The 26663-nt window shown below is 39.7% G+C and overlaps 1 protein-coding gene across 9 annotated transcripts in view; it reads left to right on the top strand.

Annotated features, from left to right (window-relative positions):
* SEMA4D (semaphorin 4D) overlaps positions 1–26663 on the top strand; it is a 96677-nt gene that overhangs the window by 64101 nt on the left and 5913 nt on the right. For 8 of the 9 annotated variants that reach the window (XM_021381381.1, XM_021381386.1, XM_021381383.1 and 5 more), the window contains 13 exons: positions 797–942; positions 1837–1899; positions 5392–5490; positions 6726–6819; positions 7736–7849; positions 9122–9273; positions 11029–11204; positions 11303–11459; positions 12218–12440; positions 13801–13916; positions 17465–17637; positions 17867–17910; positions 19013–21430. In XM_021381381.1, coding sequence (XP_021237056.1) covers positions 797–942; positions 1837–1899; positions 5392–5490; positions 6726–6819; positions 7736–7849; positions 9122–9273; positions 11029–11204; positions 11303–11459; positions 12218–12440; positions 13801–13916; positions 17465–17637; positions 17867–17910; positions 19013–19926 — 2471 coding nt within the window. In that variant the 3' untranslated portion in view covers positions 19927–21430. Of the gene's footprint in view, positions 1–796; positions 943–1836; positions 1900–5391; positions 5491–6725; positions 6820–7735; positions 7850–9121; positions 9274–11028; positions 11205–11302; positions 11460–12217; positions 12441–13800; positions 13917–17464; positions 17638–17866; positions 17911–19012; positions 21431–21775; positions 21983–26663 lie in introns of those variants that run through there. The other variant, XM_021381389.1, reaches the window with a different exon arrangement.

Here is a 26663-nt window from a genome sequence, read left to right as displayed (position 1 = left end):
AAACTTTTACAAAATCTGTCATCCCAGGATTTCAGTAATTTTTCCATAACAGTTGTACATGCAGAATAAATATTCCTGTTTATTAATAATTTTGTCATCTTTCTCCAAGCCATTCTTTTCCAGTTCGCATGCTTCCTCATTCCACTGCCTCTTTCTGCCATGTCTCCCTCTTTCTTTGTCGTCTTCCTTTCTGTTTTGATCCTCCCTCATTTCTTTCTGTTGTGTGCAATTGTTTCCAGCCTCCAATTGAAAATCAGCTTGTTTTCACTGTGTATGTGGTTCCTTTTTGGATTGTATTGTCTTTCTGCTGTGGTAATATCTTGAAATGTCTTCTTTTTTGGTGCAGGATTGTTGGTGAGATTTGTTTGAGGAGAGTGAATTCACGTGGTAAATTATTTAATTTTCCACAGTAGGTGGGTATGTGGAAGGGAGAAGGTGAAGAAAGAACCGACAGTAGATGTGTGAAGTCGGAGGTTAGGAAAAAAAAAATGACTGGAAAAAATGAAGCAGGACATGAGTTATAGGGGGTCATTGCAGGAGGAAATTTGTCGGCATTTGAAATTGAGCTAGAAAGTAGGGACCGTTGATTTTAATGTCGATGATGGGAGCTGCTGTTTCTGCTGAATCAAGCTTCCAAGGGGATATATATCAACTGTTATGTGCATTGTCCAAAGTAAGCTTTGTTGCTTTCAAAGATACTCAAAGGCTGTTAGACAGTTTAGAATAATGACCCATAAACTTTACCCTGAGTGAACATGTTTCTCCATGTTGTGCTATTTTCCTTTCATTTCAACAGAGGTCCAACTAATACATTTTCATGAACCTGAAGTGTCAAACTATTCAACCTTGTTGTTAAGTGAGAACAGAGATGTTCTATACGTAGGAGCCAGAGAAGTGATCTTTGCATTAAATGCAATGAATATTGCTGAAAAACAGCATGTGGTGAGTATGCATTTGAATACATTGTCCTCCATATAAAAATCATACTTCCAAGTTTAACTTCATTTTCTGTTACCAATAGTGCTGTGCTTGAGATGAGGGTATTGTCCCTTAAGTTTAAGCTTCTGTTTGATATTTCAGTTTGTCTGCACACTTCCGTGGTGGTGCAAGGAGGTACGATCCAGCTCACTTGGAACTAGCTTACCTATAGAAGTACTTTGCATGTGCTGACTCTTCTCTGAGAGGTTAACCCATGCAGAAATCTGCTAACATGATTGTGTTACCCCAAGTTCTTCTGAGGCTCCTTACTCTCACTTCATCTGCAACACAGACTGGTGCTTGGAGACATGACATGGAATCCCAACCAGGATGTTTTTAAAGATAATCTTTGATTTTTAATCTGAATGAAATGTTTAGGGATGGTGATAGGAAATTTCACATGCATATAAAAAGTGGTTTTCAGTTACTGCTTTGAGTGGATGTAGCTGTCAAAGTTATTCTTCAACATAAAGTCTAACTTGGTCCATGAAGTTTTCCTTATGTGTTTTTTTCTAGTGAAAATTAAATTGAGAAATAATTAAAACAATTACGCCTGCATTTCCCTAATGAATATGTTAATGGTGAATTTCATTAATAATTTGAGGAGAAGGATCATAATGAAACCAAAAGATGTTAGCATTGGTTCTGCTCTGTCTGATGACGTATTCAATTGCAAGTGTCACTTCTCCTGAAAAGAACGGCTCCGAACCTTTAAAAGCTACTTACAAAATGATTTATAAGTACTGCAGCCACTAACATTAAAATTGCTTGTTTTGTGCATTATGTAGGGTCTGAAAATACTGCATTTGCCTAAAAGCATTCTGAACATAACTTCTTGTTGCATGTTTTTTTGCTTAGTTACACTGGAAGGTCACCGAAGATAAAAAGACTAAATGTGCAGTCAAGGGCAAATCAGAACAGGTATGTTTTTCTATTGAACCTGGAGAAAGATAGACATTTCCTTTAAAGAGGAGTGATACTAAAGAGGAAAGGTTCCAATTAAAATTAAATCTTCACCTAAATTATTTAATAAACTTGAGCTTTGGAAACTGCAGCTAGTCTTTTTGTAATTCTTAGTTCGTTATTTCTTGCTGTTGAATCTTGTTTGAATCTGAGCACGTTCTCATGTGCTTAGTATTATAATTTTTTCCATTAAATTAATAAACGGTTACTTTCACTGAGCTAATTGATAGCAGGTGTTATGTTTTATTAATACAGTAATTCTTCACCAGCATTTTGTTTTCCAGAATGACTGATAATTTTATCTGCTGTGCTTTAGGATGCAGGGTTTATTTTCTAGGCCAGCACTTTTCCATCAGTAAATCTTTCACTAACTACATATATCCTTGTTATGCTGAGCAGGTGTGCTCCTTGCTGGTCTGACTGCTCAGACAGCTCCCAAGTGCCTGAGCAGCCCAGTGTCTTCTGCACTTGGCAGTGCAGGCAGCTCAGTCCTGGGCTCCCTCAACATTTCTGGCAGCCACAGACCCCTCCAGGACTGCTGGCACAGGCTGGCTTACTCATACTGCCTTTCTGTAGAGGTAGTTTATTTATGGTGATTGGCCATGGGTGGGCATGCCTTTCCCCTTGTGTTGTGCCATGTGGTTTAATAATACGTCAGACTGAGGGTTTACTTGACCAGACTGATGGTCAGACTTTCACCATAGCTTTGAAAGCATAGGTGTTCAGAAGGCTGCAGGTGCAGAAAGTAGTACTACTATCCAATTAGAGGGTTTTGACATGAGTACCTCACATCTCCAATTTCTTTGTTGCACACTGATTTCAAAACCCCAGGTGCATCCAGGGACTCATTTGAAGTGGAGTGGTTTACCCTCCCTTTATCCAGCTCTGTGCATTTGCTTGAACTGAGAGCCATCAAGGCAATTTACCTGCCTAACACAAGGTGTGGTGGGTTGTTGAGGACCGTTTTTACTGTACCTCTTTGTCTCTTCCTGATGCATTCTGATTACTTCATTCTCCAGGTTTGACTGAGGTTGTTAGTAATAATTATATATAGTCATGATGGGTGTATGTGATGTGGATCTCCTGTCTCATGCACCTGCATATGCTTCAGCAGACATGTCTAGGTATCCACTAGTCCTTTTCAGAGATTATTGATGGTGATTAGAAAGGATGTTAGAATCTGTAAGTCGGTACTTTGCCTTAACTCTCCCAGAACTCCAGACTGTTCTTCCTATTTTTTTCTGCCGCTAGATTAGCAAGTTTTACTGTATTACACTTATTCCTAGCAATGCTTTTTCTCTATTATACTCAAGGTTTATTACTAGCTGTGATTTTGCTATAGCCATAATACTTTGCAAAGTGCAGTTGTTTCAAAAGTTTTAGAAGTATTAAGCAATCACTGCTATTTCTTATACTAAAATGGGCAGTCCTCTCCCCCACCTGTCATCACGACACTGTGTAGTGCGAGCAAAAAAACCCTACTTACGCATTTGTTCAAGGAACTAATCTGGCAGAAGACTGGTTTTGTTCTTTTTGACTCCAGTTTTCTTCCATACCTGACCCACCACGCAGTCAGAGAAGTATCTGGTTTGTCTCATAAGAATGAGGAGTAAGGACAATGCTTATACTTGCTTGAATAGTTTATGGAACTGTAGTACAGTGTTGGTACCTGGCTGTGTACTAGAGAGGATTAAGGGATGTTGATGATATGTGATTTTTTCTACTCTGAGTGCATGTTTACAGTGTTTATCTACGTTGTTCTGAATCCTTATGGCATGGATGTCCAACCTTTTGGCTTGTCTGGGCCTCAGTGAGCGAACAGGAATTGTCATGGGCCGTATATAAAGTATATGATATAGATTAAAAAAAAAAAAAAAAAGCATGGCTGCATATTTTCCACTGTTCACAGGACTGTGTTTTGCCAATGTATCAAAATGCATGAAATTATTTACCATAACCTCATCTTGCCATAATTTAAGTTTCATTTCAGACGCTATTATTGTCTGAAACATAGTACAGATAAGTAGATTTTTTCACCTTGAAGACACATGTTTAACTCAGTTAAATGAGCGAACAAATTGACTGAAAATGCTAAATCTGTGAGCCATTTTTCATCTTCACGTTATGGCACAAATTTACTTTTGATTCCATAAGGGACTTGATTTTTCTTCACAAATTATAAAGTCTTTTTAGCATCTTACGCCGACATAGCCACCTTCCTTCAGAAAAGTAAATAATGTCCCTGTAGTCAGCATCCATACTTTTACGGAACTCCTGGAATTGGTGATGATTCTGTCTCTTGGACCTCAAGAAATTCACAGCTTTGATGATGATTTGCAAGATATTATTGATTTTTAAAGCTTCCGCACATAAATTTTTTGATGTGCAGTGCAGTGATGTTTCATCAAACGTGAGTTGTCAGTGGCAGTTTTATCATCTTCCATTAATTTTATAACTTCCTCTTTTTTTTTTTTTTACCAACTATTGTTGGGGCACCATCAATAGCTACTCCAGATAATGTTCATTAAATAAAATAGCTTTAATGTGTTTTTTTACTGCTTCAAACAAGAAATTTAGTTGCGTCTTTTAATGCCAACAAAGAAGGAATTTTTTCCAGTGACATTAATATTTGTTACCAGTGCTTCTAATGACCATGGCAAGGTGAGCCATATCTGTAGCATTAGTACTTTCATCTGTCACCAAAGCATAACATTTGAAATTAGCAGCTTTACTCTAAGTTTCTTCCAGTATACTTTCCTGTTTCTTCACCTGGCTACAGTCTGGTGAGACAAACTGATTTTTCTAAAATCCATTTTTTTATGAGGACACATTGTATCTGCCATAATTTCCATGCATTGTTTAACAAAGTCACCGTCAGGAAATGGTTTTGATTTTTTTTTTGCAATCAGATCTGCTACCACCTAACTAGCTTTTATAACAGAGTCTGTCTGAATTTTAGCTTTTTAAAAAATATTTGGTTGAGGTGACAGACTTTTTTCAGTTCCACTATTTTGTCTTTATGGTGCCTTCTTTGATATGCATCGAATTTGGCACTGTTCCTGCATATAATGTCTTTTCAAACTGTAATCTTCAAAAACTGACACAATTTCCTTGCAAATTAGGCAATAGTGCCATATTGTTTGTCAGCACTGCACTGTGCCCTGCCTGTGTACCAGGGCTGGGCTGGTCGGTGGGGCAGAGCTGACGCCATGGAGACGCAGCAGCAGGGTGCAGGCCGCAGAGCAAGCTGTGCTGGGCCGCATGCAGCCCACAGGTTGGATGTGCTTGCTTAACGGCATCTTTTCTTCAAAGCTTTGTTCAAACTCCTTACTGTCATGATGTGGCATGAATAGCAGCAATTGAAGAACTGATAGCACAAGTTTGATTATTTATGTTGAAATGTGGAGCTGTAGTTTATCAGACCTGTCCTTTTCTCGTCCCTTCTTACAGACAGAGTGCCGTAACTATGTGCGTGTCCTCCAACAGCTAAACAACACTTTTCTCTACGTGTGTGGAACTAATGCATTTCAGCCAACTTGTGATTACCTGGTAAGAATATGTAGATTTTGTGACCCAGTAAAAACTTCAACAAAAAAGCAGCTCATCTAAACAGTGAGTTGATCTTTTTTCCCAAATAGTGTTGCAGTTTCTGTGCTTGTCATAGCTTTTGAAGTATTCATGATATTCTCTTACAGTGATGATTAGAATACAGAAATAAACTATACTTTTACTTTAAACTATACAGAAATAAACTATTTTTCAAAACACTCAATTATTGATTCAGCTTGGTTAACAGCAAGTTTACTCTTTTGTAGCTTTTATTGTTCTCTGGGTATTTTACATTAGCGTAAAAGTACTCCCTGAACCTGAAATGACATTCTTTGTGACTTCCATCCATTACTGAATCTCCCTGAAATTTCTAATATTCCTGTCTCTGCTTGACTTGCGTCTGCTCCTGGCAATGCCATAGCTTCATTGTGCTGAGTGCTTCAGAATGATGTCTTGGCTTAAAATCAAAACTCCCTTTTCTCATTACTTACTCTTCTCTCCTTCTCCTCACTGTGTCTCTTAACGATTCTGAAATTCAGAGCTGTTGTAATTATATTCAGCTTTGTTCTTTTTTTTGTCTCCCCTGCCTGTAAGTTTGTCTGCTGTTAGCTCTGGAACATTGCCAGAAGTCACTGTCCTTAGCCTCCAGTGTCTTCATTACACAGTATAAGTGATTATTTTCCCAGTGTTGTTGCTTCAGCTCTCGATCATCTTGCTGATACATATTTCTTTGATTTTCAAGGGATTTATAAAGTAGCAGTCACTCTGTTGTTTTTGAAAAAAAAAAAAAAAGCTAGATTATACCCCAAATAACAAATTTAACAGCTCAAAAATTGCTAAGTCCACTTCAGAAAGCCTTCTTAGTTTGTAAAACTGACAATTTTTGTGCAAGCTAATTTAATAATTGCAAGTTCTTGCCTTTCATATTGTGTAGGTTTTTGGTGCATCTCTCCTTCCTGAGAAAAATATTTCCTAACTTTCTCCTTCTGTGCCTGCATTTAACTTTTTGTCTATTCTATACTGCTGCTTCCCTGAGTTTTCTCTTCCTCTTTGTTATACTTGATCATATTTTTGGAAAACTCATGTGCATTTAATAATCTTGGGAAAACAGGCATTTCAGGTTGAAAGTTCTTTGTCCATTACTGGTTGTTTTTTCATTACCTTTGCATGATTCAGTTGGTTGAAAGAAAGAGTACAAATGGTTGCCTTGTGGTTTTCAACTTAATTTTTTGCAGAATTTAATTTTGTTTGAGCTTGGAGGTAAGAATGAAGATGGTAAAGGCAGATGCCCATTTGATCCTGCTCAAAGTTACACATCTGTTATGGTTGGTAAGTTCAGTCTTTGCATACCTCATTATGATGTATAAATATTCAGTCTTCTCCACTATTGTTCTCTGGTCTTGCGCTAAGATGGTTTCTAAATCTTTACTGTGCATGTAAATAGACATAAAAATACTCATGTAATCAACCTTAATGTGTTTCTTAAAAGTGGAACATAGGAAAACTTCAGGTTGTTCTGGAAGTAACTTTTAAAACAACAGCTTTCAAGGTAATAATTTTCAAGTGCTTTAGTTGAGGTAGTCTAAACGTACTTTGAATGCATCTGTAGTACCAATTACAGTCATTTAAATAACTTTAACAAGTAGAATCTTTAGCTTTCCTGTAGACACATCCGTGAAATGGAACAGGAAAGTGAGATATGTATTGCAACTATATTACCACATGGTTAGACACAACTAAATCTTCATTGATAAAACCAGAGTTCATAGCTGTATCATAGTGTCACTGGATCATAAAAGTCTTGAAGTAACGCGAAACAGGAAATGAAAAAGAAAAGAGCTCACTCACTCTGTTGTTCTTTAAATTCTTAAGTTTAGTTTCAATCATGGTGGCTCATAAAGAGAGAAAAACAATTAGTTCCAAAACTTCTGTGGCATTTCTTAGGTACATTTTGATACATAAGCTATAGGTTTATATAGGAAGTGTTAAAGTACCATGATAACAGTGCTGACTTTTGCCAGGTGCTTGTGTTAGAGCAATAATAAACCAAGTGTAAAAGTGTTAGCTTTGAGAATGGTCAGCAGAAATATAAACATAGAAGACATGTCTGGGGCAACTGAGAGGAAATCCTTATTTATCTTTTCCTGTGAGAAGTTTAAGCTAACATAGTCTCTTGAAATATTTATGTACCTTTTTTGGTATCCAGTGCATAAGAAAGTTTAAAATATTTGTTTTTGTTTTAAAGATGAGGAACTTTATTCTGGGACTTCTTACAATTTCTTGGGAAGTGAACCTATTATTTCACGGAACTCTCACCAGAGTCCTCTGAGAACAGAATATGCAATACCTTGGCTTAATGGTAAGTGGGCGTGAGAACATGCCGAATCAAATTATTTTTTTCCTTCTTCAAAGTCACAAATTCAGACAAAGAGTTGGAGCTTCCTTTTTGAAGTAGGGAGTGGTTGTTCACTGTCTCAAAGAGGGTGACTTTTGTTATACTGGCATACACTTGTGTGCGCCCTTAGCAGATTTTTTTTCTCTTTAAAATTTCAGAACTTTTATCAGCACTAACAATGAAAATAGCTTAGAGACACAGAGACTTTGACTCTGTTAAGTGCTATGTTTTATTTTATATCCATTTGTTCATCCTTGCAATGATACAAGATACTTGTAATGCAGTAAGAAGAATATTCCTTGCCTCAACATATATATTTTAAAACCAATCTTGTCTTGGTTCCTGATTATCTCAGTTCTTGACTTCAGAATTGACTGAGTTTTGTGAACTCTCAGAACTTTGTGGCTCTTGGCCCTAAAAGACTAAAATCATGAAGTCAGCATATTCCCAAAAAATAAAAATACAGTGTCCAAAAATGAGAGGATGCTGAGTTTGTAGTACATCTGGTTATTGTTTTCATATTTGGTATTTCAGCTAGCAGCACAAATACTGAGTGGCTGGTATTGTACACATGTAGTTGAAAGAAAGTTGTTTTTACAAGACAGAGTTGTCCTAAATCTTAAATCTGATTTCATGCATGAGAGCTGGATGACAACAATGAGATTAAGCATGTTTGAAAACCAGTAGGGCTTGGAAGCGTGGTTAGTGTTTTTGGATTTGTTGCAATTTTTTTGTGGGGCTGTGTGGTCTTCGTATGTGTCCAGCCAGCTGCCAGATTTGCAGGTGCTGATGGCTGACCAACCCTGGCAAGTTACTGCTTGCAAGTTTTAGCTAATTCTATCCTTAAATATGAATGAACTGAAATATACCACATCCTTGTCTTAAGTTCGTATCTGGAAAGAGAGGTGGGCAACAGGGGATAGGTATCCCAACCTATCAGAAAACCATGCTTGAACGTAGGTGAAAAATGAGGAGTAATGAGATACCATACCTTAAAGATCTCTAATACTTCTTAGTCTGTTGTATGTTAAATAGCTGCTTTTTTTTCCTCCCCTATTGTACTTTTTTAGAAGTGCTAATCATGGGCTCAACAACAAACAGTGTAGGCAGATCAGTAACTGGAGAACAGTTAAATGCAGTGTGAGGTTTGGGAGAGCAAAATTCCTAGAGAGTCTTCAAGAGAATGAAGTTAAAAGAGTTGCATATAATGTAAAATTCTTCTCTTCATATTTGTAGAGCCAAATTTTGTTTTTGCTGATGTGGTAAGAGCAGATCAAAACAGCACAGATGGAGAAGATGACAAGATATACTTCTTTTTCACCGAGGTGTCTGTGGAGTATGAGTTCGTTGGAAAACTTATGATTCCAAGAATAGCTAGAGTGTGCAAGGTGGGACATGGTTCAACTGCCTTTTACAAATTACAGTAGATTTTGTTTGTTAGTGCAAAAAACCCACATTTATTGTAAGTCAAATGGAAATGGTTTAACTTCATCTCATTGAATCAGCAGTTCTAATCAGTTGCTCAGAACTGGCAAAGTCTCATTGTTGCTTTGGAAACTAATACTTGATTTAGTTTAATTAGTGGTGAAATTTCAGTACATATGAGGGTTCTGCCCTCCCCCAGGGTGTGTGAGAGAACAACAATGACAAAAAAAGGACAGAAAAGGTGTCTACTCTTGTTTCTGTTTTATTTATTTTTTAAACTGAAAGTTTAATTACAATCCCTGAGGTGGGAGGGGGAGAGGGGAGGGCATAGATTGCTGTTGAGTGGATAGGAAGTTTGTCAAAGATTCAAGTTATTCTCAGACAGCAGTTCGCAAACAAAATCATTTTCTCCTGTACTCACAGATAGTTGTGGCAGATAGGACTTCTGTGGAGCTGCCAGAGCCTCGAACAAAACAGTCGCCCGCAGTCTGGTTCTGCCATGCTTTGTGTGATTAAACCTTCATATTTTAGGCTCTGTCAAGTAGTGTTGGTTAAAAATCTTGCTAATGGAAGAAGATATTTTTCCAGTAGAAAATACTGATTTAACAAAATACCCTTTTCACTGGAATGTTACAATTTCCTCTGTTCTTTTTTACAACAGGAAATTTATCTAGCCATTTCATTTTGATGAAGTTGAAATGTTTTATTTTGACCTTACTCTTTTATATTTAAATATGGAAGTCAAAATATCAGTGACAAGTTAGTGCCCTTGAAATTTCCATTGAACAAGCAGCTGGAGGCAGATTTACATGGAACTTAATATTATGGCCCTCTGCCGACTGACAGCTTGTGCACTCTTCAGAAAGTAGTATCACAGGACATGAGAGATATATTGCTGCTGTGTGTTAGTAACAGGAATCAAAGGCAGATTGCAGTTCTATAGGGATATTAAATACATTTAAACTTGCATTTTTCTTAATTCTTTGCATAAAAGCACTGGATAATGAACAAAAACTATTAATAGTGTGCAAATATGACTGTTTTTGTAAAGAAATAACAGATCTGCAACTCACGAACTAAGTATTTTGAAACATTTCTAGTCTAGTCAAATATAACTTCTTTGAGTTTTGATACTACAGATCCTTAATGAAGGTGGTAACTGCTCACAGGATTACACCATTGGTGCATTTCTTTTTTTCTAATGGAATTGTTAATGTAAGGAAAGTTAAGTGCATATTGTGGTATTACAGTATAAATCATTTCTGTTTGGATGTCAGAGAACAAATGCAATGTTATTGATTTATGTTAAAAGATGTGTATAATACCACCATGTTTATTTTAATTTTTCTAATAAGTATTTGTGTTTTATAAAAGTACATTGCTTATCTCTGTTTTTCAAATGCTGAAGCACAGTTCTTTTAGAAGTCCCAAGTCTCATCTTATTTCCAGATGTTGACAGAAACGTTCTGCATTATTTCTTTTGACTCCAATAAGTAAATAAATAAATTCTGTGGCTTCCTTACTTTTCTGTGTATGAGCATATTAACAATTTTGGATGTTGCTGTAGATGAAATGTTAGAGAAATATAGTAGTTAGAAAAGTTTGAAAACAGAAAATAGAAAAAAAAATATTTTGGTAGCTTTGTAGCTGTGATTCTTCAGTGCAAAACTGCTACCTAATTATCTTAATAAACACTTCTTTTTTCCCAATGCCAAAAGAGGGACCAAGGAGGATTAAGGACTTTGCAGAAAAAATGGACTTCTTTTCTCAAGGCAAGACTGATTTGCACCATCCCTGATAAGAATTTAATTTTCAATATTATCAATGATGTTTTTATTCTGAAGTCTCCAACCTTGAAGGAACCAGTGATATATGGAGTCTTTACCCCACAGCTGTAAGTGTGCTATTTCCCTGGATGAGTACCTTTGATCTCAGCTGGTTGCTAAAGCAAGTAATGACTCCTGTGATTTGTTTTAATTCCTGTATTTTTAGGAATAATGTGGGACTGTCAGCTGTTTGTGCCTACAATTTGTCTACTGTAGAAGAAGTTTTCTCAAAAGGAAAGTACATGCAGAGTGCTACAGTAGAACAGTCCCATACCAAATGGGTACGGTACAATGGGGAGATTCCTAACCCACGACCTGGTGCAGTAAGTTTCTGTAATTTTGGATATATTGCACAAGAGTAAATAAACTAGAAAAGAAAGTAAACAAACAGGAAAACAATCAAACAAACAAACCCTACTAATGCATAATATTAAAATGCCCTGATCTGGTTACTTGCTATTGTAAAGATTTTGTAGAAAGACATTTCAAGTGATTTATTCCAAAGTTTGTATCTGGGAATCAGTGTTTTTTTTAACTTAACCAGTCAGTTAATTGCAATTTTTATATTTTCATTATTTCATCACTAAACTTCTAGTGGTGAAATAGATAATAGTATACCTTAGGGAGCATCAGATTTTTTTTTAATTCAAGTGAACAAAAGTGTAAAAATTGTTGCATTGTCTTACTACGTCCAGTAGGCTTATCCAATGCACTGTATTGCTCTGCAAACTAAAATGCTCATAGTACTGGATCTCTTTCACACTTGTGTTTCTTGCAGTTGTCACTCATCTACACTGATGAGTAGGATTACAGTTAAAGGTAGTTAAGAGGCATAGGAGTCCAGAAGGAGTATTTTCCTGAAATATATTTTGGGTCCAAATAAAAATGTAACATGGAGCATTTGCATAGAGATCAGTATATTTCAGAAGCCAAGGTGCTGCCGAACTCGAGTATCTTCCAGGCTAGAATGAGTATAATGTACAGTTATGTCCTTATGTACAGAAGAAAATGCGTGTACCTGCTGTTAGGATATAATTTGCTTTTCTCTCTATTATTTCTTTCTTCTATTTTTAAATAACAGTGTATAAACAATGAGGCCAGAGCCTTGAACTTCATGACTTCTCTGAATTTACCAGACAAAACGTTGCAGTTTGTTAAAGACCATCCACTAATGGATGATTCGGTGACTCCAGTGGGAGACAGACCCCGCCTTGTAAAGCGAGATGTGAAGTATACCCAGATCGTTGTAGACAGAGTCAGAGCACTCAATGGTACAATATATGATGTTATGTTCATCAGTACAGGTGAGTTCTGCAAAATATTCTTTTTAGTAATAAACTTATTCCTCAGGCAGAAGTGTACTCTAACAGAAACTCAAAAGATTTATGTATTTACAGTATTTTTACAGTATGTGGTATTTTCATAGAAAAATGGGGAGCCACAACAAGTACGTGGAGAAGCTTGCTTGCTTTGAGGAGCTGTTGCAGGAAGAGAACTGAAAAAAACATCTTTATCAATGACATTGACAGTGGGATTGTGTCTACCCTTAGCAAGTTTGCTGATGTCACCAAGCTGAGTGATGCAGTTGACACAAGAGAAGTGGAGGGATGCCATCCACAGGGACCTGAATGGGCATGAAAAGTGGGCAGATGAGAATCTAATGAGGTTTAACAGAGCCAAATGCAGGATGTTGCACTTGGGTTGAGGCAGTCCCAGATGTGTGTACAGTCTGGGAGAAGAACTCATTGAAAGCATCCCTGCAGAGAAGTACTTGGGGGTCTGATGGACATAAAGCGGGACATGAGCCTGCAGTGTGTTCTTGCAGCCTGGAAGGCCAACAGTATCCTGGGCTGCATCAAAAGAGGGGTGGGCAGCAGGGCAAGGGAGGTGATTGTCGCCCTCTACTGTGCCCTTCTGAGGTCCCATCTAGAGTACTGTGTCCAAGTCTGGGGGCCCCAGTACAGGGAGAATGCCAAGCTGCATCAACAGGGGCCATGTAGACGTTTAAAGGGCTGGAGGACCTCATCTCTGAAGAAAAGTTGAGGAAGTTGGGCTTGTTTAGCTTGAAGAAGAGAGGGCTCCAGAAAGAGCTCATTGTGGCCTTCTAGTACTAAAAGGGAGCTTACAAGCGAGAGAGGGACCAACTTTTTGCACGGTGTAAAAGTGATAGAATGAGGGGGAGAGGCTTTGAACTAAAAGAAGGGAGATTTAGGTTAGATGTTAGGCAGAATTTTTTTACTCAGAGTGCAGTGAGGCACTGATACAGGCTGCCCAGAGGAGTTGTTGATGCCCCATCTCTGGCAGCATTCAAGGCCAGGTGGGATGGTGCTCTGGGCAGCCTCATCTAGTGGGTGGCAGGCCTGTCCATGGCAGAGGGTTGAAACTGGATGATCTTTAAGATCCCTTCCAACCTAAGCCATTCTATGAACTGCAAAACTTTAGTGTTTTGCCTAAACATACATGAGATAATCCCTGAAAGGCACTTGTTATTTCAGAAGGCCTTTTCCATAACTCCTTGCAGCAGCAAGTGTAATGTTTGCCATTGGTACAGGATGGTGTGAAGTCTTCAGCTGAATAAATGATGCAAATTGTAGCAAGTGTGCCTTTTTTCCCTGCCTTTTTGTTTTAAGAATCTCACTTAAATACATTGCTGTGTTACTGCAGATCAAGGGGCCCTGCACAAAGCTATCAGCTATGAAAATGGAATGCATATTATTGAAGAAACACAGCTTTTCCCAAACTTCGAGCCAGTCCAAACACTCTTACTCTCATCCAGAAAAGTAGGTGCTACAAGCATCACAGCATTAATATATATTTTTTTCTGTTCTATAAAACTCTACTACTATCTTGTAAAATAGTCATAATGAAACAATGCAGACCATGGAAGTCTGCAGCTGTAGTTTCTGCAACAGTATCAGTATTTTGCCAGATAATTTCTGTTGCTTTTGTTAGGTGTCAAGCTTTTGAGGCTTTCTGGATCTGGGGAAAGTGTGTGTGGTGGTGGGAGGGGCACACAGGTGTGCAGTCTCACTGTGGTTGTACAGAATATAAAAGCTGTAATGTGTTCAGAGGTACTGGTGTAAAAATCCTGACCCCTTGCGGCCAGGAAAAATCCTCAGGAAATTAATATAGGAGTGATAATATTTTTCTAAGGAAACAGACATTAGAGGAGAGCAGACTTGTCTAACAGACGGAATACCTAATTGATTTTTGTTTTCCCAGACTTCTCAGGACAGTTTTGTCTGGTAGATGTATTAGGAGACTAAGCATGTTGGTGCTGCTGCTGGTGTAATGTTCCAAAAAGGATTACTGGTGAGGTCCTGCCAGTCAGTTAGGACTTCAGCCACAGCTGGAAGATGCAAGCTTTGCTACAGGCTCCAAACACAGTGATGTTTTGCATTATTAAACAATCACTGGGTTTAATTGTGGAGTGATTTTTCAGCAGTGGGAGGATAATCATTTTGTGTATTTTGTACACTAGTCTCCTGGCGCTGTTTGCTCGGACATGCAGATCCATTCATGGATCTGCAAAATGGTTACTGTAAGTGGTAGCTCGTAGTATCAAACCCTTCAACTGGTGAAATTTCTGAGTTTCTTAAGGAAAGAATGATGCTGTTTAAAAGTATGGTAATCTTACTGACATTCAGTAAGTACCCAGTGATCAGTAAATACTCTGATGTTAGGGATTTAAGAATACTGCCAAGATATCTTAAGAGCAGATGTTCCAACACGATCAATTCCGTGGAAGAGAGCTTTATGCCAAAATTCTTTTCAGCTCATCTTGCATGCATAGTAGTCCTTGTAACAGAAAGAAGTATTGTGAAAATAGAGTATACTTTTGACAGACAAGTCAAAGTCAGTGTGATTAAAAGCTTCCCTTTTCATAGATTTCAGTAAAATCTCTGTTGTTTTTCTGTATGTGATTCATCACACTGCTCAGAGGGTTGTAGTCAGTCATGTGAGCCTACAGTTGATCCTCTAACTCCTGTTTTGCTGAAAGATGTGTCTGGATTTTTGCAATGGTCTGCTCAGTTCTCCACTTGTTTTCTGAACTCCCTGGATGTACCAGCTGGGAACCACGTCAAGGCACTGAAGCCCTTGTGCAGTGTTGGCTTGGATGTTAGCCAACAGAACACTAGGAAGACAGACTGCATTGTATGAGAGGAAGCTTTTCCTAGAGAGCCCCTCATGTTTTAATGGTGCAAATTTATTTCTGTGAACACTCCAGCATATACTAATGCTAATCTAAGTTAAATTTTAGGATGAAAGACTGCCTTTGAATATATGTCTCTGAAGTTTAGCTCTCTTTGAAAGTCCCATCTTCTAGTATTGTCAGTACATTTCTTTTTTGATCCAGTTTTGTCTTTCCTCTTATAGTGTCAGATTTTTCCTTGAAATTCATACATATGAGCGATCTAAAGTACTTTGTGCTTGATGTTCCTCTAGAGACTTCTGTTAGCCACAATTAATCATTCATTAGTTTATTCAAAAACATACGTTCTTGTGTTCATTGCATTAAAGAAAGAGACTACCCTGTTCTGGGTTCTCATGGTAATACTTCTTCACATAGTTGAATAAAAACATGACACTGAACCTCCAAATTGAAATTCAACCCTAAGTGGTTTTTTTTGTTTGTTTGTTTGTTTATCTTGAAGTTGTTCTTGACATCAAGAACAAGTCTTCACCATGAATGAGGTTTAGGAAGAATCTTGCTCTACTAGGAAAGTTTTCTGGATACTTGTCCATTGCTCTGTGACAGTGTTCATCCTGCCAGAGTCAAGAAGGCATCCCCCAAGAGCTGTATTTCTACATACTGAAATCTGTGCAGCTTCAATACAGGAAAAGACACTTGGTGCTTGGATCTGACTTCTTTGCCTTGACAAGTGCTAAAGAGTGCAGATAAATTTGCTCAGTACAAGAGTCTCCCCATTGACTGGAAAAAGAGAAACATTACTCCCATTTTTAAGAAAGGAGGGAAGGAAGACCCAGGGGACTACAGGCCGGTGAGCCTCACCTCTGTGCCTGGGAAGATCATGGAGCAGATCTTCCTAGAAGACATGTCAAGGCACATAAAGTGACAAAGAGACAGCCAGCATGGCTTCACCAAGGGCTGATCTTGCCTGACCAATCTGGTGGCCTTCTATGATGGAGTGACGACATTGGTGGACATGGGGAGGGCGACAGATGTCATCTACCTGGACTTCTGCAAAGCCTTTGACATGGTCCCTCACCAGATCCTTCTCTCCAAATTGGAGAGGTATGGATTTGATAGATGGACTGTTCGGTGGATTAAGAACTGGTTGGCTGGTTGCAGCCGAAGGGTTGTGATAAACGGTTCTGTGTCAGGGTGGAGGCTGGTCACAAGTGGTGTCTCCCAAGGGTCAGTCTGACGGTGCTCTTCAACACCTTTATCAGTGACATAGATGATGGAATTGAGTGTGCCCTCAGCAAGTTTGCAGATGACACCAAGCTGAGTGGTGCAGTCGATATTTGTGTGCTATTTGGCTTTGTATGCACAGCCTCTGAGAAATATTAGATGGTAGATTGCTTATGGCTTTGCTTTGCAGGTGCAGGCCTATTTTCTGAGGCTTTGTATAGCAGTGAGTAAATTCACAGTGTACCGTTAGTCATCAGTTTCCCTGAACTTGGATACTTGCCTATTTTGCTCATCTGTTTCAATCTTTCATGACAAGGATAATCAGAATGGGTGTGATGGTTTTCCTGTTGTACGTAGCGTGAGAGTTGTTATGGATCCCCAGCAACAGTAGGTGAAGCAGTTGTTCCCTTTTTATCCCCTTTTGCTAAGTATTATGCCAACATTCATTCCTTTGAACACTGTTCACAATTCTTTCTTGCATAGCATTCAAGGAAGTTAACTGCAAGTAAGCAACTACAAGATTCAAATGCAAGGCTGACACTGGGGCTGCAGAGACCTGACTAGTAGGCAGAGGGTTGCTTTGGATTAACGGATGCAGGAGCAATATAGAAAACCTTCCCTTTTCAGGCTCTTATGTATCCACTGCAGTTTTGTCGTAAGCACATGCTTGTCTTTCCTTGCATGAAGTCTATCAGTAAATTCATATTTATGGAAAAAAATGATATATTAGAGCCACAGTTAGGCAGTTACTTTCCTCTCTTATAAAGTGTATTGATTATAGTTTTCCATTCTTTTGACTTACTTCAAGTGCCGCTAAATATTTTAAAAATGTTTTTTACAAACATACACACCTCTTTACTTTTAATAATTTTTCAGTTGCTTCATGAATGTGATTGACTGTGTAGGCTTGTTTATGTTTTTTTTTTTCTTGTTCCTTGTTTTGGCTTTCAGAGCAGAAGATACCTCTATGCTGGTTCAAATTCTGGTGTGGTTCAATCTCCTGTGGCATTCTGTGATAAGTACACCACTTGTTTCGACTGTGTTTTAGCAAGGGATCCTTACTGTGCTTGGAAACCTCTTGAAGGTTCCTGCGTTGATATATTTCAAGAAAGTGAAACTGAAAGGTAAAATGGCAGCCTTTGACTACAGTTGCAGTTGGTTTGATATCAGTCTTACCTTACCAAGATATCTTTTTAAATTAATGTTTTCAAACACGTACTTCTTCCTATCCATTAATTGCCTACATAAAAAATGTCAGCTCGTGCTATTTAGATAAGATAAATTTTATTTTACATTAGCGAGTGGATGTGGGAATAACACTTGAAGCTGTCATACTTGCACTGTCTTCTACAGGAATTGGATTCAGAACATAGGTGGAGATGCATCTTCTTGTTCTGGTGAGTTACATTCTTTGAAGACCTATTTAACATATCTAGGTGGAATAGGAAAGAGTTGTGCTTGTGTTTATCTAGATTTTCATTTGTATTTTAATATGTATGAAGTTCTGTTGTTTTTTCATATCTCAGCATCTGCCTTCCTCTTGTTTTAAAATGTCTGTATTTGTGTACATTTCACTGTGCAGTGCACAAACTTCTGAAATGAAAGGGGGCACCTCAACAGCACCTTGTGAATGGAAGTACTGTTTACCATAAGTACCTCTAGTACAGAGGTCTCTGTCTCTGATAAAACAACATTTGACATTCTACTGTGACCTTTGATAAATGCATTTTTGTTATTACAGGATCAGATGAAATGATCCTGAAAAAAGCTGCTTTTATTATGAGAGGAGGGCTCAATGCATCATAGAGAGCAGCTGAAGTACCCTCCAGTGTATTTTAAGACAAGTAACTGCAGGTCCTTTCTTTCTAGTGTGTGTTGCTGCCATCAGGTTATGGAGATCTTAAAGAAGACTAGTATTAGAGAAGATTTGTACTGCAGTAAACAGTACACTGCTTTATTCTGTTTTCATTTCTTATCCAAGCACAGCAAGGGCCACCATGAGACTTGTTAGTTATATCGCTAATTTATCATATTGTATTGTGGGTGTGCGTACTGATGTTTTCAGAAGAGAGTTTAATTTAATTAAGTACTGGTACTTAAATTTCTTAAAATTAAATTTCTTCTTGAATATTTTGTGGTTACTTAAAATACACTAATTGCTTTGAAAGTTATACCAAGTTGAGCATCTTGTTTCAAATGATGACTTATATAAGAGGCACGCTCAATTTGGATCAACCAAGTCTCCCCATACTTCTCTGGAAGTGGAGGCTGTCTTGGAGTTTGAGGTATCTGGTCTTGTAGTCTTTTATGATGTCCTGTACACACCTGTAGTTTATTATTTCACGGAGACTCTTGCATGATGTTATCTTGGTCTTGAGATAACCTTAACACCGTAGTCTTTGCATTTCCATTAAGACTAGCATAGTCTCATGAAACTGTACAGATTAGATCAAACAGGAATCACTGCTGATACTTTGCACGTTTATTTTGGTGTTCCAGATAAAGTAAGAGAGAATTCCCTACAGCATACATTCAAGCATGGGAGCACAGCAGAGCTCAAGTGTTCTCAAAAGTCCAATCTGGCACAGGTAGTTTGGAAGTTCAGAGATGACGTACTGAGAGTGGAGAGTCCCAAATACCGTCTACTGGAAAAGGCACTGCTTATCTTCAATTTATCAGAGGGAGACAGTGGTGTTTATCAGTGTCTCTCAGAAGAAAAAGTGAAGAATAAGAAATTCTCCCGGGTGTTGGCTAAGCATGTTTTGGAACTGAAGAAAGTTCAGCATACTACAGCAAGCCCAACAGTGGCAGCTGCACCAATAGAAGGTAATAGTGATGTACCAAAAGCAGCTGTATCAACTGAGGGCTCTACTGCTCAAATCTCAACCACTCAGACTGTACCAGTAACAACAGCGAGGATAATAACAAAACCCATTGGCCCTGTCCTAACAAGCGCAACCTCCAACATAGAGCTTTTCAATTCACTTCCTGACACGGTCCCGGAAAAGACAATGTTTCTGAAGTCAAATGATAACTTCCTGTTGATGTTCCTTTTCCTCTTCTTTTTCATTCTCTTCTTGTGCCTGCTTTCCTACAATTGTTACAAAGGGTATTTGCCAGGGCAGTGCTTGAAATTACGCTCAATCATGTTGCTTGGCAAGAAAAAAGCAAAGTCAGATTTTTCTGATTGTGAACAGAGTGTGAAAGAAACCCTGGTGGAGCAAGGCAGCATCAGCCACCAGAGTGGGGAGCAGCCAAAGCCAGCACACGACACTGGCTATGAGACGGAGCCGGATTGTGGGAATGGGCAACTTCAGGCCAGGGATGCGCAGATGCCCAGGGAGGCCAAGGACAAACCTTTTGATGTAAAGTGTGAGCTCAAGTATGCTGACTCAGATGTGGAGGGAGACTGAAGGACGCAACAGTTGGTTTTTGTGTTGGAAATTAACTGTGGTACTACGGCTATTTTTGAGCACCAAGAACATGGTTGTGACCACTGAGCCATAGGCGAGCTTTACGTGCTTCAGCTATACAGCAAGCCAATCACCAGATACAGAAGCAGTGTTCTCATCTGCAGACCATAGCATCTTGTTTGTTCTGTCAGGTTTTTTTAAATGGCCAGTTTCAGATCCCCATTTGTTTATTCCCGGTTCTTACCCACATGTGGAGCACTTCACTCTGGTGAACAGTTGCCCACTCCTTTTTGGCCCTATTCTTCCTTAGAATAAAAGTAACTAATTCAGTTGGCTTTAAAAAGTACTTCAGTCTGCAAATCTTCTAGCTGCCATTAAAAAAAGTTCTAGTTTAATTTGAATTCCAAATTGGAAATTAAGTTTAGTTTATCAGATTGGTAAATTGTAGACTATTGTCCGAACTAGGACATTTTTTTCTTTGCTTCTAGAGATTATTTTTAGTTTGACACTTTGTGTTTTGGCATGCTAGATCTCTTTATTTGGTTAATTTCTTTAACTACATTTTAAGTATCTTAGATTTTAAAGAAAATGGGGATATATAGTTGGCTTGATTTGTGTAAGACTCTCAGGGATAATCTTGTTTTAAGGCTTTTTTTGTCGCTGCTTTCTAGAAATTTAGGTAACAGTATCAGTATAAAACGTGGACTGGAGTAAGAAGGGGAAAGAATAAATGATAGATTTAGAAACATTTTATTTTCTTTAACCAGCAATCTGGACATAGTCACATGTTTGTTTTTTTTTTTTCTGTACACAATAGGTTTTTTCCACTTTCTTTTGATTATTTTTTTCAATAAAACAGTACAGGCAAGCAGCTGTCACATCGCCGTGACACTGAGAGATTATTTGCACTGTGAAAGCAAAAAAGAAATTGAGAAGAATTCCCTGCAGTAACTCAACTTGCAACTCACTGGAATGGACTGTTAGGATACAGCCTGATAAGAAAACATTGGGGATGTTTTTTTTTCCTTTTTCAGATTCAGAAATAACTTTTTTTGTGACAAATATTTGCAGCGTCACCCTTTCTGGATGACATCTTCTGATCTCCTATGCAACTGGAGACTGAAACTGGAGCTGCTCAGTCAGTCATTTGAACTGTTCATGTGAATCATGTCTGCAAAAGTGAAAATGTGCATTTGTTCTAAGCTTGGTTCACAGCTGTACTGTTTGTCCCTCAAAGCGTTTTGTGTAGTACAGTCCCACAGAGAGTTGTTCCTCTCACTGCATCTTTCTGTAAATATTGCTAGGAGTGCATTTTTAACAGTAAATAGCGGTGTGCCTAGGCTGCTTTTCTATGTTGAACTTTCATGCAAACTTTAATTTAGACCATCTTAGTATGAGCAGTTTATATTTTATAAGATTTAGTTTGGTTTTATTTTTCTATTTTTAATTATGTATATATAACAGAATAAATATTAAAATAAATTGTATTACACTCTGACTTTTATGAAAGTTGACATAATGACAATCTGTTCCATACTGTGAGCACTGATGTTCATTGTGGCTTCCTTTAAGGGGGGATAAAAAGGAAACTCACCAGTTTGGAGTAGGTTCTCTTCTCAGCTTTATTTAATCGGATTGTAACCCTCTGGGGGTAGGACGGAAGAAGAAAGATGTGAGTGAAGGAGGAAAGCATTTTTTCCTAGGCTTCTGGGGATACTTCCTTTTATGACCCTTCGAAAATTCATTTGGCTTTTTGCATTATTGCTTCAATGTGTGATGTATTTCTTGCAACTTTTTTCCTTAGTAGCCTTTTTTTTTTTTTTCTCTTCTGTCCTCTTCTGTCACACAGCCTCATCCTCTATACCTTTCCCTCCTACTGGTACTTCCTTTTTGTCTTGTGTGGGATGTGGTCCACCTCCTTCACCCACCAGTACCCAGCCTGATGTTTGGTCTAGCACAGACCCTCTAAAGGTCATGTTGTTGCAACCTTTCCTAAATGACCAGGCACAGCATGTTAGTGCTCGGGGACCCTTCCACCTCTTCTGCCAAGCCACAGGTAAGTTGGAGGAGCCCTGCGTGAACTAGCAGTTTCTGCTTTAAAGGTTTGGATATGTGGCCATGAAAGGTGTATGTTCTTCTTTTTTGATGCTTAAAAAAGAAAGAAAAAGACTATTTGAGGATCTATTGTGAACATGCTTTTGCTGGGAATTGGGCACTGCAAACAGTGACCTGCAAAATTTTCTCATTTAACAGCCTAGGTAAGTATGCTAAGTCAGGTAACTTATTTTGGACCTGGTCAGTTATTCCTTATTACTTATTTCACATTGTAAAGTATGTACAGCAATCATAACTTCTATTTTATGAGGAATATGTTGTCTGTGATCTATGGGAGAAAGTCAAAGCTATTTTTTTCTGTAGAGATTAAGCATTTGTCTTTCAGCTTTTGTTTGGACAGCAGTTGCCTGGTTAACTGAATGAATCTAGACAGGTCTTGAAATGTAACTAATGTCCTTTAAAAAATAGAGGTTAATTTTAAAGTAGGATTGTTTTTACTGGTGTGCCTGTGATTGTTAAATGTTACACGGAATCAGATCAAAATGCAGCCATTTTCATTAAAGCCGGTTTTACCAAGGACTTGATTTGTATTTTCATGGCTAGAAACAATAGCAGTAGGGTCGGGGTGGGTAGCAGTAACTTTTTCACTGCTGCTGGTGATACTGACATCTTTTACTATCCACCATGGAAAAAAAAAAAAACAAAAAACAGAATAATGGTGTAAACACTGCAAAGGATTTAAGCAGTTCGGTAACTGAGCAAACACTGCAGTGTCTGGGGCAGGGGAGGAGCAGTGAGCTGATGATGTGCACACCTGCACTGAATTCAGGTATGGTGGAGCCTGGGTAGTTTGGTAGTCTGGTTCTGTTTCAAGCTTTGTTAACACAGGCACCACCACTGCCCAGTGCAGTATATCCTTGGGCTTTTCATAGGCGAGCGATATCCCAGAAAGTCCTGAGTGTGTTGAGCAACAGTGTGAGTGCATTTGCAGATGACCAGAGTGTGCAACTTTGTGTTACTGTTGTGTTTCTGCCTTGCAGATAGATCCTGTCTGCTCCATGCTGTCCAGAGGCCTGAGTCCTTCCCTTAGGCATTAGAAGCTTTCCTTACTTGTTCTGTAGCTTTTTGGTCTCATTAAAATAACCCTGGTATGTTAAGGTAACAGTTCTGCAAAATCAGCGACTTTCTTTAAAGAAGTAATAGTTTTGCAGTGGCACTGAGGTGGGTGCCTGATGTACACTCACAGGCTGTGGCTGTGCCCTGTAGTGATGCTGTGTGCAGGCAGTGCAGGAGAGTTTCCCTCAGAGGGGGAAAGGTGCATCCCTCACAAGTCAGTGTCACAAGAGCTTCAGTAAAAGTTTTTTCACTTCAGCAAAGCTTGAACTTGCACAGGAAGATGTGCGAGAGGGCTGGAGGGCGGCAGTGGAAGGACTGCTGCAGACCAAGCTCAACCTCAGGGGAGTGCTCCTGCAGTGCAAATGCAGGATGGACCCATGCATGGCCATGTGCTGGACCCAAGCTGGGCCCAACTGCCTGGCACTGGCTGCAGGCCAGCCCCCTAAAGCGAGCGAGCTCTCCTGCCCTGCTCCACTCTAATGGACTTTGACATTTAGTGGTGTGGCTTCACTGGAACAGTGCCCCTGACTTTGATCCATATGGTTCTTGTTGACCCATGCTGGGTTTGTGTTTACCCTCATGCAGTTTGTTATGCCAGCACCTTGCTGAGGGCTCTGCATCTCACCTTACTGGCCAGCTTCTCTGGGCTGCTGCTGGCTCTCTGACTGCAGGGTAATGACAGCATCTGTGGCTGCTAGAGTCTGATGGAGTTAAGTGCCAGGTGTGGAATGGTACCATTTATTTCAGTGGTTCCTGCACTGACTGAATAGTCTTTACCTGAAGCCATCTTAGTAGAATAAAACCTTTCCTTCAGACAGATCTGCAGCATTCTTTGTTATTTAAACTGTATCTAGGAGATAACTTTACAAAGTTAAGATTACTCTTCTAAGTGCTCTTCTGTTAATGCCTTAAAAGGTTTTATAACTTTTATAATAACTTAAGGTTAAATAATCAATTAAATACTGCCTAAAAGTCAAAGACCCTGAAAGTATGTATCCTTGATACGGTGGATTGCAGTGCCTTAAAATCATGAATACCTGCAATGTTGGGGTTGAAAGGGACCCAGAGCCTGCCCAGTTCCAGCCCCCTGCCATAGGCTGCCCAGGGCCCTGTCCAGCCTGGCCTTGAGCACCTGCAGGGATGGGGCACACACAGCTTCTCTGGGCAGCTTGTGCCAGAGCCTCACTGCCCTCTGAGAAATTTCCCCCTAACATCTAATCTCTCTCTCGTCTTTCAGCTGCAGCTGTTCCCCTTGCCCTGTCACTGCACTCCATGGCAGTCCCTCTCACCCTTCCTGCAGGCTCTGTAAGGCCATGCTCCCCTTGCTGGCTGTTGGCAGTTCTGGTTCCAGACATGAAGCGTTTCAGCCTTCCAGTGGCTCCTCCTCAGTGACATCTGCAAACCAACTGAAATTAGTGTCTGTAGGTTCCATGACCGTGGATGCAGCATTTTTTAAATTCTGGCATCAACAGCAGATTTTACATTGCATAGAAGTTTATTTTCTCTCTTTCCTTTTATATGTGAAATCTGTGGCCAAGCTAAGAAACACAGTAAGCAACAAGGTACAGCTGGAGAACCTCTTCTTATTTGACTTTTGGCAATTTTATCAATGCTTAGAATGTAAGGGAAATAGAAATTTTTCCCATGAGGAAGTCATTCAGGTTAGGATGGATAATTGTGGCCTGCCAGTAACTCTTGCTGTTGTGATGTGCTTTAAGATTAAAACACCTCAAATCACATTCATGTTGTAGCCTGTCACATACTGTGAAACACCTGTGTGTGCCCTACTGAAACAGCTCTGTTAGTGCTCTGGTGAATTCATTGCCAGGTTGTATCATCTGCACTGTATGTCAGCAAAGCACTGAGAAAATTCAGCAGGTTGATACTCCTCAAACTGCACTATCGGAAGCTTCCAGTTAACATCTGCTCTGACTGAACGAACTGTTCTCTGTCAGAAGGTCTCCTGGGCCCAAGGATGGCAGCTGTCCCTGCTGGTGCTGGTGAGAGCCCGGCACATGAGAACTTGCGGGAGATGGCACTGCTCGCAGGCCTTTGTGTGCAGCTCCCTTCTGCATGTGTGTTACTGCTCGGAGGCTTCAGCAGCACAGATAAAAGATGTACTGCAGAATCTGTGACAGCTTCTGTTGTATGTTTATTGCTGTGTGTAACAGGAAGTGTGATGGCTGACGAGCTGGGAGCTTATTTGCAGCAGTTGCTTTGTTTTAACCCTGGGCAGCAGTGGGCATCCATCTCACCCCTTATCTCTGTCACTACTGAGTCTGTCCACTGACACCTGAGCAGAGGCTGTAGTTTGTATGTTCTGGAGAGGAGATTGAGAAGGCATTCTACTCTCAGAGGTATTTATGTTCTTTAATTTTTTCACTTTATTTTACAAGATAATCTCATAGCTTTAAGTTGGGGAGACAGAGTGTGCATGGCAGGGAAAACAGGCACATTCAGGCTGAAGGTGCAACAGTTCTTTGTTGGCAGACCCCAGTCCCAGTTTGTTTGTATTTCACTTAATTACTTTTGACAGGAGCTCAACAGACCTGGGTTCCAACCACACAGCCGTGCTCTGGCCCCAGTCAGAGCACAGCTGACAGAGTGCTGGGGAGCAGGGACAGCTGTATTGTGGCCATGTTCCATCTGAGTAGTGCAGATGTGCCCATGCTGTGCACACACTGGTGAGGCCTCAGATAGGGCTGTGTCAGCCAGCAGCACTGTTGCACCAATGTGATTTAGCAAAGCACATGAGCTTTGTTTCAGAACAAACTGTTGGTTGTTTGAGGTTACATTCTTAGTTGGCAATTGGTGTCATACTATTTTCTAAAATGGTCATGGATTCACCATAATTTCTAACCCAGCTACCTGAAGTACAAACACAGAAGGCCCAGCAGACACACTGTTTTTGGAGTGCTGCAGAGATCCCCATCACAGTTCAGTGACCTTCCCCCCTCTGCAGCTCCACCACTAACCTGCTCTCAGCACCAACAGACAATGCCACCTGGCCCTGTTCATGCCTCATGGGGCTGCGGCTGTTTGGTGCTTCAGGACAGGGTTACCTTTCCTGTGCTGACTTTGATCTCAGACTGAAAATAATCTTTCTGTGCCCATATTACAGCATCTTTTGAAACTTAATCCCTGCTCTGAATATGAGCTTCCTGTATGACTGTCGTATGCTGAAAATCTGGGTGATTGGTTCATAGCATTCAGCACAAACCCGAGCTGCAGGCTGGATACTGAGTGCTAAATCCAGATTCCACTTTTTTTTTTTTTTTTTTTTAAATCTGGCAATGTTTGGAAAAGTTTTGGGGAACCAAGAAGCTAGCAGTTGGAGAAAAGACATCCCACGTCTGTAGATGGCCACTGTAGTGATGCTATGCCTGTATCACAGCTGTGCATGACAAGCTCCTGCTGCCCCACCAGGCAGTGCCTGCAGGCACCTGCCAGCCACCTGCACTGCGCTGCTGCTGGCTGCTGGAGCCCCGGCCATGCTGACAGCACTTGCTCTGCCGTAATTGGCTCAGCTCTCCCCAGCTGGAAATATTTCTCTGTCTGTCAGGGAG

This window comes from Numida meleagris, chromosome Z, assembly GCF_002078875.1.
Source record: "Numida meleagris isolate 19003 breed g44 Domestic line chromosome Z, NumMel1.0, whole genome shotgun sequence".
In the NCBI taxonomy this organism is placed as follows: domain Eukaryota; kingdom Metazoa; phylum Chordata; class Aves; order Galliformes; family Numididae; genus Numida; species Numida meleagris.
The sequence above is the reverse complement of the archived record's forward strand: the minus strand, read 5'-3'. Positions and strand labels throughout refer to the sequence as shown.